Genomic DNA, 14415 nt, shown 5'->3' on the forward strand with positions numbered 1-14415 from the left:
TCCATAGAATTTCCCATCAAGAATCCCAGAGTGGGTTGCCATTTCCTCCTCCAGGGGATCTTCTGACCCAGGGATTGAACTCAGGTCTACTGCACTGCAGGCAGTTTTTTTTTACTGTCTGAGCCACCAGGGAAGCCCTTTAAGTGAATATTATATTTATCTTGTTTTTACCAGTGTTGAATCTGAGACCTAAATAGGTTAAGTACTTGACCAAAGTCATACAATTAATAAGAGGTGGGGACAAGATCTGAATCCATGCCTCACCCCTCCTGAGACAAATAGCAACAGTTGGAAGATGATAGGTCACGGAGCTAGGTGATAAAGGACCTAAGTGCCACCTTGACACTCTTTATGTTCCCATGGTGCCTTGTGTCTATCAATACTTTGATCCTTACAACATTTTACAAAGTCTTTAGAGGAGATGCATTTTATTTATTTTGTGATACTTCTAAGGTCATGGACATTGCCTAGAATTGATGTCCAATACGATTCTTAATTAGAAAAACAACTGTATGTATATAGAAAAATGCGATTATGAGAAAAATATGGGCCATTCACCTAATTCATCCTATGTCTGTTATCTCCTCCTCCTAAGAAGGCCAGGGGTCATTTAGTCACAGATACTATGAGTGTGATGATGACGGTGACGTGACTGCCTCCACCTTTGACCACGCTCATCTCTCAGTCTACTTGGATGTCTCTTCCATGGGAAACTTCTCCTGATTCTCCATAATTGGGCCAGATTTCCCTCCTTCTAAACTATCAGAGCACTTTTCATTCTATTTAACTTCCTGTTGGCTTTACTGTCTCCCCACTAGGATGAAAGCTTATCGAGTCTTGCTTACCACTATTCTCCTGGCACCTGGCACTATGCCTGAAAGTGAAGGTGGCTCAGTCGTGTCCAGCTCTTTGCAACTCCCTGGAATACAGTCCATGGAATTCTCCAGACCAGAATACTGGAGTGGGTAGCCTTTCCCTTCTCCAGGGGATCTTCCCAACCCAGGAATCAAACCAGAGTCTCCCGCACTGCAGGCGATTCTTTACCAGCTGAGCCACAAGGGAAGCCCAAGAATACTGGAGTGGATAGCCTATGTCTTCTCCAGTGGACACAGGAATCAAACCGGGGTCTCTTGCATTGCAGGCAGATTCTTTACCAACCGAGTTATGCTTATGTAATTAATATACATTGGTCGAGACATTCCTGTAGCAAATTTTGGATTTTAGAATCTTAAATCAAAAATTTCACAGTCCATTCTCCAGGAAGAGCATGATGGGGCTATAATTTATTCTTTGCAACCTTCTCAGATCAGTCTGTATCTTCATTTGAGGCAAATGAACCAGGGTATTTTCATAAAGGTCAGACAAGGTACAAGTTGTCTTATAATTCAGATACTTCATCCTATATAGATGGTTATCTGGAGGTGGCCCAGTAGAGTTTGTCAAGGGTCATTTCTGCATTGAATGGGAAGTTTTTGAACACTGGAATGATACAGCCACATCCTTGGATTATGTGGATCTCAATTGGATTGCAGTCTTACCTGATATCTGGTAGCAGAGAGGATAGGTTACAGTTTTCTCAGAAGACAGTCTGGAGGGTTCTGAAAATAAGACAACTAAAGCCTTGAGAAGCTATTCATACCAAGATATCTGAGAAGTTCTTAAATATTTTGATCAAATTTTGACTTTCATCATTGAGATTTTCTCACACAGGGTAATGTGCTATTCGGTATTTAAAGAAGGATTCCTCCACTTCCCCTTTTCACTTCATTAATTTGAGCAGCGATACTCAGAGAGGAGACTTGTTGAACTCACTCCCCAGTGCTGGGAACTGGCTTGTCTCCTATGAGATGCTCCTCAGGATGCTAGAGGAGGCTTCTGTGCTGCTGTGGGCATCCTTGCTGGTCCTCGGTAAGTGGTGGGGGTCATCTCTGCTCACTGGGAAAACTGAGTCTCTCCATAGGCAAATGGCTTCTCTGGGCTGGCTGCTGAAAAAAGAGATTTTACTCCCATTTAGAACAGCAGAAAATGAACAAAGGAGAAAGATATCAATTTAATGGAAAGATAGGGAAAAAATTATTTCCAAAAATGTGTTCCTCATTTGCTTTTAATTGCCTAACTGAAAAATTCCTTTTACTCTCCAAAAAGTGGACTTATTTTTCCATGTGAAAAAAAAAAAAAAACTACAATTAGTTGTTACCTCTCTAATCACAGATCATGAAGACTAGGAGTAAAAGATGAACTGACTCCCTTGTGAAAGGACCATGTTCTGACCATGGGCTGATGTAGAATGATCTTCTGCTGAAAATAGTTACTTCTTTCTCTGTATTAAAAGATCAAATCTGTTCTAATGTTTGCAAAGAGAGTGAGAAGTTTTCCTTTGATTTTGCTTCCCTGCTTCTGTGTTACTTGCTAATATCTATCCAAATGAGACGCTGAATCTCTAGTAGTTCAAGCTTTGGGAAATAAAGACTAGCCAGTCATTTGTACAATGCATTTTGTTAAACGTGTTTGTCTTGTTCTCAGCTCTATCTCCAGGCTCTAATTAAGAAGGGAAGAGTTATTAGTGTGACTGGCGCATTACAGGATCTCAGTAAATAGTGAATGAGTGGCCATATGGGGCATAGCACAGTGTTGGGCAATGCAGAGGATGTGGAACGTGGAGGACATAGCCTCTGTCCTCAAGAACTGACACTCTGATAAGGAAATCAAAAGAGTATTTGACCTGGCAATACAAGAAAAATGTTGCACAATGGATTATAGGATAATATGTGATGATAATTAATTATTGCTGATAACCCTGTGTCAGATAATCTTCTAAGAATATCTCATTGTATTAATGTATCTAATTCTTTAACAATCGAAGAGCTGGAGCTGCTGTAAATCCTGTTTTATGGGTGAGGAAACTAAGGCAAAGAGATGACGTCTTGCCTTAAGTTTCATGCCCCAGTTAGGTGGCAGAGTCAGGATTCAAACCTCTACTCTGACAGTGTAGTTATGCTTTTAAACACTGCCCCATACTGCATGTCCAGTTGAGGGTTTCATGTGAACTTGAGTGGGAGGGGTTCTAAGTCAAAAGAAAAGTGATGGTTCTGTGGCATAGAGGTATCTCAGAGGGCTTCATGGAAGAGGTGGAATTTCATCTGGGCTTTAATGCATGGGTGTGATTTGCTTTTGCTTCATACTGAGGTAGGAGAATAACACTCCAGGCAAGAAGATAGCAAAAAGCTAAGCCTCAGCAGCAGCCACAATTATGTTAAAAAATAATTTTAGCAACACTTAACTGACGACTTACTAATTTATCTCCTTAAAATAAGGCCTCGAGGTCACTTTGATGGTCCTCATTTTACAGATGAAGAAATTAATTGAGCCTTGGAGGTTTTATGTAGCATGCCCAGGGTCACACAGCTAAAATTCAAACCTGTTTCCGTCTGAGTCTGCAGCCTGAGACTCTAACCATGACATCACCTTTTTTTCCCCAGAGTGGGTGGATCTGGGCATGTTTTTCCTCCTTTTGGGTGGAAGTTGAAAGTGGCAGGTGGGCTGTCAGGGTGAAATGGTTTGGGACTCATCGCCTTGTGCTGACACCTGACTCTTTACTCTCTTGCAGCAGCTCCAGTCAGTGGACCACTTGGTAAGTCCTTCTTTTCCTTTCTCTTTTACGTTTCTGGATGTCCTAACAGACATCCTCTATCTCAAATATTTGTCAAAAGGGACCTTGTCGTGCCCACATCCTTTTCTTGAGGACTACGGGCAGGTAAAAACACGTCTTAGGACTCGGACCCTGAGAGTTTGCGGGTCACACTCCCGAACCAAACCTGCTGCTGTGCCGGATGATCTTGGAGGAGGACCTGGGATATATGTCATGAAATCCAAGGAGAAGGTGTGTCCCCATCTGATGTGGGATTCTAGCTGAACTGACAGAATGCATAGACTCCTGAGGGGGGAAGAACAGAAATAAACTATTACCTCAATGGGGGAGGTTGAGGTGCAAACAACTTGCTGGCTGCTCCATATTTCCCCCAGTTTGACAGATCAGTTGCATACTCAGCTGCTTCCATCATCTCCTACTCTGTGACCCTGTGGACTGCAACCTGCTCGGCTCCTCTGTTTGCGGGATTTCCCAGGCAAGAATACTGGAGTGGGTTGCCATTTCTTCCTCCAGGGATCAAACCCATATCGCCTGTGGCTCCTGCATTGCCAGGCAGATTCTTTACCACGAGTCACCTGGGAAGCCCCTGACAAATCACTGTCCCTAAGCAAGTGCAACCAACTCATCCCAAACTTCAACATTCTTTGTAGATATTTCTCTGTTAATAAGCTCAGATCATGATGAGTTTGAGCCCCTATCCTACTACTTAGCAGAAAGTCCAGGCCTCTTTGGGGAGATGTTTCCAGGAATTTTAGCAGTCCCTGAGGATTCATTCAAGTCTTCTCTTCCCAGGGAGCTGATTATGGTCAGTTAACTCCAGCCAGCAGGAGCCACTGCCCCTTGACGCCCAGTGTCCCATGAAACTTCCCAGAAGAGTCTCCCCCTCAGTGCCGTGGATACAGACTTTTTCCCACAAATAACTGGGAGGAGATCATAACTTGACAAAGCTTTCTTAAAAGTTCTATGATGGCGAAATAAAATACAGAGAGTGTCAGCCAGTAGACGTGGGTAATCTCAGGACCCACTGCCTCCGTCCCAACCTCAGAAAGACCCTGACAAGATGTGTTTCCTCTTGACCACAGGGCTGCCTGTATTAGCAGGGGCAGCTTACTTGGTGTGGCAAGGAATGAAGCTGTGTCCATCAAAGGAAGTTTCCCCTTCTCCCTAGAACAAGACCCACTGCCCAAGTCTCCATTTCCCCAATCCCAGGCTCTTCCCAGGAATATAGATAATGCAGATTCCTATTCTCTTCAAGAGAAACACAGTCTCATACCTGCTGGGGACATAGTATATCTGTACAAACCTCTAAAGAAAGAGAGAGAGAAAAGGTCTGCAGAGACATATGAATGTTTATATAACCAAACAGAACACTTAGTTTTCTTGTTTAAAACAAGCATTCAGGTCACTCTACAATTTTTGCCCCCAGAGTATTTTCATTACATTTGTGTATAATTCTAAGGTGTATTTGGGTGTATTTTTCTTATGGAAAAAGTTGAGAATAGGTAAAGTCTCAGGGCTTCCCTGGTGGCTCAGCAGAAAAAAAAATCCACTTGCAATTCAGGAGCTTCAGGAGATGTGGGTTCAATCCCCAGGTCAGGAAAGTCCCCTGGAGGAGGACATGGCAACCCACTCCAGTGTTCTTGCCTAGAGAATCCCATGGACAGAGGAGCCTGGAGGGTTATAGTCCATAGGATCACAAAGAGTCAGACACAGCTGAAGCGACGTAGCACACATGCATGAAATGTCTCAAGCTTTAAAAAAAGTAATTGCTTATACACCCTTAAATACAGATGGTCCTCCTTATCTGAGTATCAAATGTACTAAGATAAAAAGACACTTGAGTGATTCCACTTACAATTTTATGGTAAATTGCCTATCCTCAACATTGAGATATTATTTTTGAAAAAAGATAATATAAATGGAAATAATCTACTTTGTTTTCCTCATCACAAAATTTAGATTACCATAGGCAATTTGTAGAACAAAGCATGAAGCAAATATTGATTTTTTTTTTATTTTTTTTTTTGGTATGTGATCGCAGTCACAGCTTCAGGCATCAAGACTGTGTGCAAAGCAGGAGGGCGGGGGGAGGGAGGAGTAGGAAACTCAAACGGCAAAGGAGCTGCCCTGCTATGCTTCTCTCCTTTCACCGTAAAGGAAAAACCTTTTCCCAGAATCCTCACCCTTTATTTCACTCCTAGCTTTATTCTTCTGACATCTCCTTACTCAGAACTGTGTCACATAGCTGGGCAGTTAGTGCTTCTGTTTTTCAAACTTATCGGCAGGCCACAGGCTCAACAGATGGGCACTGGGACTAAGTTTCAGAAAGCAAACAAGTATTGTTCCTATCACTGATTTCCCCTCTTCAGTTGTTAACAGATCTTGCTCTACTACACTTGTCAGTGACTTTGGAGGCATCAGAGCAGTGGTCTCACAGAACTTTTACCACCTTCGTGAATTACTGCATCTTTGACAGAATCTGAAGTATCACATTAACAGTCAATTTTCATTGTACATACCATGAAAGATTAGCCTGTCAAAGCATTGTTCTGGCTAGATAGCAGCATTAAAGGAGTGAGAAGGTTTACGTGGATGTTTGTGAATAATTTGGTTTGCAATGACTTTTATTATGTCAAAGATGGAAACTTTTTTCTATCCTCTTATGTTTATAATGGAGGATTGCAAATGAAGCTGACAAAAGACAGATTGGCAAGAGAAAAGAAAAATGTTTATTCAAAACTTCAGGAGTACATAGAAAACTACAACCTAAGGAAGCATTAGAATTCGGAAATTATGTAATATCTGGATTGGAAAGAAGGGGAGAAGGGCAAGAGGGTCACTTCGTTGTTGCTGCTGTTGAGTTGCTCAGTTGCGTCTGACTCTTTGCGACCCCAGGTACTGCAGCACACCAGGGTTCCCTGTCCTTCACCATCTTCCAGAGTTTGGAGTTTGCTCAGACTCATGTCCATTGAGCCAGGGATGCCATCCAACCGTCTCGTCCTCTGTCGCTCCTTTCTCCTCTTGCCCTCAACCTTTCCCAGCATCAGGCAGGGTGTTTTCCAATGAGTCATCTCTGTGCATCAGGTGGCCAGAGTATCGGAGCTTCAGCTTCAGTATCAGTGCTTCCAATGAATATTCAGGGTTGATTTTCTTTAGGATTGACTGGAAGGCCACTTACTGGAAAACAAATAGGTTTTAGAAAAGATAAATAGGCCTTAAAAGAATAGATGGGAGCTAAGCTAGTTTTGTCACAATGTCTGTTTAGGTGTGGTGTTGACTTTCAGTAGCTGGTGATAAGACCTGGGGAGGTGATTTATAACAATTGACTGTTTTCACTGGCTTTGCTTTTAGACAGATAAGGGAATTCAGAATAAAAATGAATAAATAGAATCTTTTATCTTATGCCCTCAGTTCAGAATAATTTTTATGCCACAGTTGTACCTTCACCCATCAGTTACTAACTCTCACAACCTTGAAACAGCAAAACTTAGAGAATAAACATTCAGATAAGAAAGAACCACAGTAATAACTGTGGGAAGTAAAGTTAAAACAAAATCTACCAACCCAGAAATCCTCTCCACAAAGGTAAGAAAGAGAGCAAATGCTTTTAGTACTAAACAAGCATTAAATCAAATCCCTTACAATTATACGGTGGAAGAGAGAAATAGATTTAAGGGACTAGATCTGATAGAGTGCCTGATGAATTATGGACAGAGGTTTGTGACACTGTATAGGAGACAGGGATCAAGACCATCCCCAAGGGGGAAAAAAAAATGCAAAAAAGCGAAATGGCTGTCTGAGGAGGCCTTACAAATTGCTGTGAAAAGAAGAGAATCCAAAAGCAAAGGAGAAAAGGAAGCATATACCCATTTGAATGCAGAGTTCCAAAGAATAGCAAGGAGAGATAAGAAAGCCTTCCTCAGTGATCAGTGTATGGGAGAAGGAAATGGTAGCCCACTCCAGTGTTCTTGCCTGGAGAATCCCAGGGATGGAGGAGCCTGGTGGGCTGCCGTCTATGGGGTCACACAGAGTCGGACACGACTGAAATGACTTAGCAGCAGCAGCAGTGATCAGTGCAAAGAAATAGAGGAAAACAATAGAATGGGAAAGACTAGAGATCTCTTCAAGAAAATTAGAGATACCAAAGGAACATTTCGGGCTTCCCTGGTGGCTCAGAGGTTAAAGCATATGCCTGCAATGTGGGAAACCCAGGTTCGATCTCTGGGTGGGGAAGATCCCCTGGAGAAGGAAATGGCAACCCATTCCAGTATTCTTGCTTGGGGAATCCCATGGACAGAGGAGCCTGGTGGGCTACAGTCCACGGGGTCGCGAAGAGTCGGACACGACTGAGCGACTTCACTTTAAAGGAGCATTTCATGCAAAGATGGGCACAATAAAGGAGAGAAATGGTATGGACCTAACAGAAGCAGAAGATACTAAGAAGAGGTGACAAGAATACACAGAAGAACTGTACAAAAAAGATCTTCATGACCCTGATAATCACGATGGTGTGATCACTCACCTAGAGCTAGCCAACCTGGAATATGAAGTCAAGTGGGCCTTAGGAAGCAACACTATGAACAAAGCTAGTGGAGGTGATGGAATTCCAGCTGAGCTATTTCAAATCCTAAAAGATGATGCTGTGAAAGTGCTGCACTCAATATGCCAGCAAATTTGGAAAACTCAGCAGTGGCCACAGGACTGGAAAAGTTCAGTTATCATTCCAATCCCAAAGAAAGGCAATGCCAAAGAATGCTCAAACTATCACGCAATTGTACTCATCTCACACGCTGGTAAAGCAATGCTTAAAATTCTCCAAACCAGACTTCAACAATACATGAACCGTGAACTTCCAGATGTTCAAGCTGGTTTTAGAAAAGGCAGAGGAACCAGAGATCAAATTGCCAACATGTGCTGGATCATTAAGAAAGCAACAGAGTTCATGAAAAACATCTATTTCTGCTTTGGTGACTACATCAAAGCCTTTGACTGTGTGGATCATAAGAAACTGCAGAAAATTCTTAAAAGAGATGGGAATACCAGACCACCTAACCTGCCTCTTGAGAAATCTTTATGCAGGTCAGGAAGCAACAGTTAGAACTGGACATGGAACAACATACTGGTTCCATATAGGGAAAACGTACGTGCAGACTGTATATTGTCACCCTGCTTATTTAACTTATATGCAGAATACATCATGAAAAATGCTGGGCTGGAGGAAGCACAAGCTGGAAGATTGCAGGAGAAATATCAGTAACCTCAGATATGCAAATGACACCACCCTTATGGCAGAAAGTGAAGAAGAACTAAAGAGCCTCTTGATGAAAGTGAAAGAGGAGAGTGAAAAAGTTGGCTTAAACCTCAACATTCAGAAAACTAAGATCATGGCATCTGGTCCTATCACTTCATGGCAAATAAATGGGGAACAAGGGGCAGACTTTATTATTTTGGGCTCCAAAATCACTGCAGATGGTGATTGCAGCCATGAAATTAAAAGACACTTACTCCTTGGAAGGAAAGTTATGACCAACCTAGACAGTGAATTAAAAAGCAGAGACATTACTTTGCCAACAAAGGTTCATCTAGTCAAAGCTATGGTTTTTCCAGTAGTCATGTATGGATGTGAGAGTTGGACTGTAAAGAAAGCTGAGCACCGAAGAATTGATGCTTTTGAAGTGTGGCGTTGTAGAAGACTCTTCAGAGTCCCCTGGACTGCAAAGAGATCCAATCAGTCCATCCTAAAGGAAATCAGTCCTGAATATTCATTGGAAGGACTAATCTTGAAGCTGAATCTCCAATACTTTGGCCACCTGATGTAAAGAGCTGACTCATTGGAAAAGACCCTGATGCTGGGAAAGATTGAAGGCAGAAGGAGAAGGTGATGACAGAGGATGAGATGGTTGGATGTCATCACCGACTCAATGGACATGAGTTTGAGTAAACTCTGGGAGTTGGTGATGGACCGGAAGGTCTGGCGTGCTGCAGTCCATGGGGTTGCAAAGAGTCAGACATGACTGAGCGACTGAACTGAATTGAACTGAAGCATTAAAACAGAATACAATGCCCATCACAGGCAATCCACCAAGAGATTGCAAAGATAAAAAGGGATCTCTCATTCTTATATGGCCAAGGGGATTCAGTCCATTACATCCATGTTTTCAAGATTAAACAATAATTAGTTCTCAAGCAGGAGGACTTGACAGCACCTTTTGCCACATATTTAGTGTCAGTCGCTCTGTTATCTCTGACTCTTTGAGACCCCATAGACTGCAGCCCAAGCTCCTCTGACCGTGGAATGTTCCAGGTGAAAATACTGGAGTGGGTATCCATTCCCTTCTCCAGAGGATCTTCCCGACCCAGGGATCAAACCTGAGTCTCCTGTATTTTGGAGGATTCTTTACCTTCTGAGCCACCAGGGAAATCCAATTTATCACTCTAGTTCTCTTTTATCCAGAGGAGAAACAACTTTTTCATATATTTATGTAGGGGACTTTCCAAGTGGCTCAGTGGGTAACGTATCTGCCTTTGATGCAGGAGATGTGGGTTTGATCCCTAGATCAGGAGGAAGCTCCCCTGGAGGAGTGCATGGCAACCCATTCCAGTATTTTTGCCTGGAGAATCCCATAGACAGAGGAGCCTGCCAGGCTGCAGTCCGCAGGGTCACACAGAGTCAGATACAACTGAAGCAACTTAGCTCGCACATATCTTTAGGTAAGACTGGAGGTACTATTGCATATTGGAGCAAGGTACACACCAAAGGTAAACTCTTACCCTTCCATGGTAATGGGGAGTCAGGAGCCAGAGGAGCTGTCCCCCTACATGGCTGCATTTCAAAAAGATGGCTCCTTCTTGAGAAAGATGGTTCTGAGTCATAAGACAGGCAAGAGACTTTTTAGCTATTATAAAGAGTCACCGATGCTTGAAAGAAATTCTGAAGGAAAAAACAGAGAGAGTTGTTTCTCTTACTTTCAACAGGGAGAATGAAACCTCTTCTTTTTAATTTGTATTTATGCTTACATTCTCCAGCTTCTGTCCATCAATAATTCAAAGATCTTGAGGCTTGATTTTATGCAGGGCCCACATTTTATTTTCATGAATGAGTATCTTTGAGGTGTGGGGACTTAGAAGCACCTGGTTCCCAGCACTCATACCCTTTGTAGTTATTTCAGGGTAATTCCCACTTCAGAAAACAGCCTGCTCATAACAGCCCTACCGACTTCCTGTTGGTAAAAATACTATATAGACCCTTTTCCATAACTGTGGAATTGACCCAAAATTCCTACACTCCCTCCCTCTATAAACCCTCACCCCACTTTGTGGCCTTGCCAGACAAATACTCTTCTTAGAGAAATGAGAGTAACACGAAGAGTCTGGGTGGGAAGGAGCCCAGGAGGAATCTACTTGAGGATGTGGCCTGTTTGAAAAGGTAAGGGGGTTGGCAAGTCTCTCCTCACTGATCTCCCATGCTGAGTAGGTCCTGCTGGGGTTGCCCTCTGAAAGGCCAGTATTCTCCTCTAGACCATAGAGCAGCTGCTGACACTCCTGAGTAAGACAAACAGTCAGCAAATTTGAAACCTGAGAAAACAGCAGCCTGCACAGGTTCTTTCAGAGATTCTCCAAAGCCAGGTCTTCTGGTCCATTCCACACAAACTGCCTGGGTGGGGATGCAGGCACCTTCACCTCAGACTTATTTCTCTTCTCTCTAGCTGCTGTACACAAATCCGTGATTTCCGTCCAGCCTCCGTGGACCACTGTCTTCCGTGGAGAGAGAGTGAATCTGACTTGTAGTGGATTTCACTTCTATGCACAAGAGAAATTACAAGGCTACCGTTGGTTCTCTGGGAAAGCACGTCCACGTGAAACTCCAGGAAATACCCTTGAGGTTCGTGATTCTGGACAGTACAGGTGCCAGGCCCCAGGCTCACTCCCAAGTAACCCCGTGCACTTGATCTTTTCTTCAGGTGAGAAAGTAGGTGAATCAGTGAAAACTTGGGAGGCGGTTTCAGTACATCTTAGCTCCCTGGATTTCCCAAGAAAAGTCTTCATTCTACTCTAAGCCTTGATCTTTCAGTTTCATGTCCGACCTCCCGCATTGTCTATAGGTGCTTTTCAAACTACTATTGACATCAGAGTTTAAACGTCTAACATTAATCAGCAGACATCTTGCACACATATAATTAAAGGAAGGAGTTAGTTTTAGGGGATTCAGACATAAAGCTGTCTTAGGTCCTGTCTTTAACAGCATTATAGCCTCCTGTGGGAGAAATTGCGTCTACATGAATGTGCTGAGCACAAAATAGAAAGGAAAAAGTGCCCTAAAACAGGAATTCAGAGGTGAGAAATCTCCATCCTCAAGCCTCGTGTCCTCCCCTGTCTTAGGATTTGTCCCTTCTCCACTACTTTCCTGTCTAACTGGCACACATATCTCTTCGTCCAGTTTTTCCTGCTCCAAAGATCTTCATTTAGAGCAGGGTCCCCAACCTGTTTGGCACCAGGGACCATTTCAGTGGAAGATAACTCTTTCATGGAGTAGGGAGTAAGGGGATGGTTTGCGGATGATTCAAGTGCAGTAGGGCTCATGCTCCTATGAGAATCTAATGCTGCTGCTGCTGCTCTGACAGGAAGCGGATCTCAGGTGGTGATGAGGGTGATGGGGAGCAGCTGTAAATACAGGTGAAGCTTCGCTTGCTTGCCTGCTGTTCACCTCCTGCTGCGCAGCCTGGTTCTTAACGGGCCACCATCTGTGGTCTGGGTGTTGGGGACCCCTGGCTTGATCACTCCCCAGGCATTGGTCAGGAGGAGCAGGCATTCACTGCCGTCATCTCAGAGAGAAAGGGTAGGACTTGTCTCTAATCAGGATCTGCAGGGCGTGAGAGGTGCGCGAGTGGACCGCATTCACTGTCTCTCGACCCCGGTTTTGTGTCTATGACCACAAACCCTCTGCCTGGTGCACTTCAATGCGCTGTAACACCTCCCAGTGCATTTCTCCAAAAGCGTCTTTGACAACTCCTGTTATCTAGTCAGCAGGTTGGTGCTGATCTTTGCTGTATTCAGCAATGTCAGAGATTTTGGTCACATCTCTCAGCTTTTCCTCTCCATGTTAGAATCCTTTTATTTTTGAATCTGTCCTTGAATGATTAAATAGATGTGTCTGGGATTTATTTAGGAATTGTATCTGAAGCAAGTCACACTGATTTGGAAGGAGATGAATGAGCTTGATCAGGAGACTAAATCCTGGGGAAGGAAAAGAAAGGAAAAGAAAAACTCTGCAATTCAAGAGACTCGAAGGAAAGAGTGCCTGAATGACAGTGTCTTATCTCTGTGTGATTTCCAGCCTCCCTCATCCTCCAGGTGCCATATTCTGTGTTTGAAGGTGATGAGCTGGTTCTGAGATGCCAGAAAAGGGGGAGAGAGAAACTGGCTGTTGTGAAGTATACTTGGAATCGAAAAATTATTTCTGGTACTGATGAAAGCTTTGATCTTTTGATACCAAAAGCAAGTTTAAATAACAGTGGCTGTTACCAGTGCATTGGATTCTTGGAAAATGCTTATGTATTGAAAACAAGTCAGACAAATATTCAAATTCAAGGTAAACCCTTCATTTCATACACATTTCCTTAGCAGTGTCAGGGTGGGGTAAACTGGGCACCTGAGTGGGGATCTATATAAGTAGTTTTTCTGTCTGTTTGTTTGCTGATTTGTTTTGGTGTGCCTCACGGTTTGTGGGATTTTCTTAGTTCCCGGATCAGGACTGAAACAGGGCTCTCGGCAGTGAAAGCACACTGTCCTTACCACTAGACCTCCAGGAAATTCCCTATATAAGCTGATACCATAGCGAACGTGGGATAACTTCATGACCTAAGTCCTCTAAGAGGTAGAGATGGTGGAGTAATTTAACTTAAATAGTCCTGGGAAAGAAAAATGTTAATAAAGAGGCCAATAAGTTTGTCTTGTTGGATGTCTGAAGTTTTCTGGAACCAAGAATCCAAGCTGGCCTCATACTGAGAGCTTGGTTTCCCTCTTCTCTCTAGAATTATTTTCACGTCCGAAGCTGGAAGTCACAGATTCCCAGCCTATAGAGGGGAAGCCTGTAAACCTGAGCTGCGGGACACAGCTCCCGCTGGAGCGGCCGGACACTCGGCTTCACTTTGCCTTCTTCAGAGACAACGGGGTCATGATCTCAAACCGGAGTGTGTCCCCGGACCTCCAGATCACAGCCATTTGGAGAGAAGACTCAGGATCATACTGGTGTGGTGCTGAAACAGTGACTGGTGGCATCCACAAACGCAGCCTCCCACTTCAGATTGACGTGCAGAGTGAGTGTTGGAGGGCCAGGCTGTGATGTCGCCCCTGGCTGCTCCATCTGGCCCCGTGGGGGTAGGGACTGCCAAGCACAGATGGATTTTGTCAGCCTGACAGAGGCTCCAGGCTTAGATCTCATGAGAAGTGAGGTACTATAATAAAAGAAATACAGGATTTTGCTTCCATCTATATTTCTCTAAAAATTTAGCATTTCTTTAAAATTCCAGCACCTTGAAATGACAGAGATGATTCATGAAGGTAGTTACAGAGTTGGGGAAAACAAAATGAAAACAAGAAGCTAAATGCTTTGCTACTGAATCGACAGATTCTAGAATGTCAGGTCTTTGGGGAAACTGTTTAGAAAACACATAACCGCAGAGGTGGACCTCAACTGGTAACAACAACCAGTGTGATGTGTAAAGTGGAAGAGGAGGACATACATACATAGAAAGATAAATACAGTA

At 43.4% G+C, this 14415-nt stretch overlaps 1 protein-coding gene across 1 annotated transcript in view; it reads left to right on the plus strand.

Moving 5' to 3' along the window:
- Nucleotides 1-1847: 1847 nt before the first annotated feature.
- Nucleotides 1848-14415, plus strand: part of FCRL4 (Fc receptor like 4) — a 32867-nt gene continuing 20299 nt past the window's right edge. The window contains exons 1-5 of the mRNA XM_052637577.1: nucleotides 1848-1908; nucleotides 3608-3631; nucleotides 11356-11610; nucleotides 12984-13238; nucleotides 13681-13965. Coding sequence (XP_052493537.1) covers nucleotides 1848-1908; nucleotides 3608-3631; nucleotides 11356-11610; nucleotides 12984-13238; nucleotides 13681-13965 — 880 coding nt within the window. The remainder of the gene's footprint in view (nucleotides 1909-3607; nucleotides 3632-11355; nucleotides 11611-12983; nucleotides 13239-13680; nucleotides 13966-14415) is intronic.

Source organism: Budorcas taxicolor, chromosome 3 (assembly GCF_023091745.1).
Source record: "Budorcas taxicolor isolate Tak-1 chromosome 3, Takin1.1, whole genome shotgun sequence".
In the NCBI taxonomy this organism is placed as follows: domain Eukaryota; kingdom Metazoa; phylum Chordata; class Mammalia; order Artiodactyla; family Bovidae; genus Budorcas; species Budorcas taxicolor.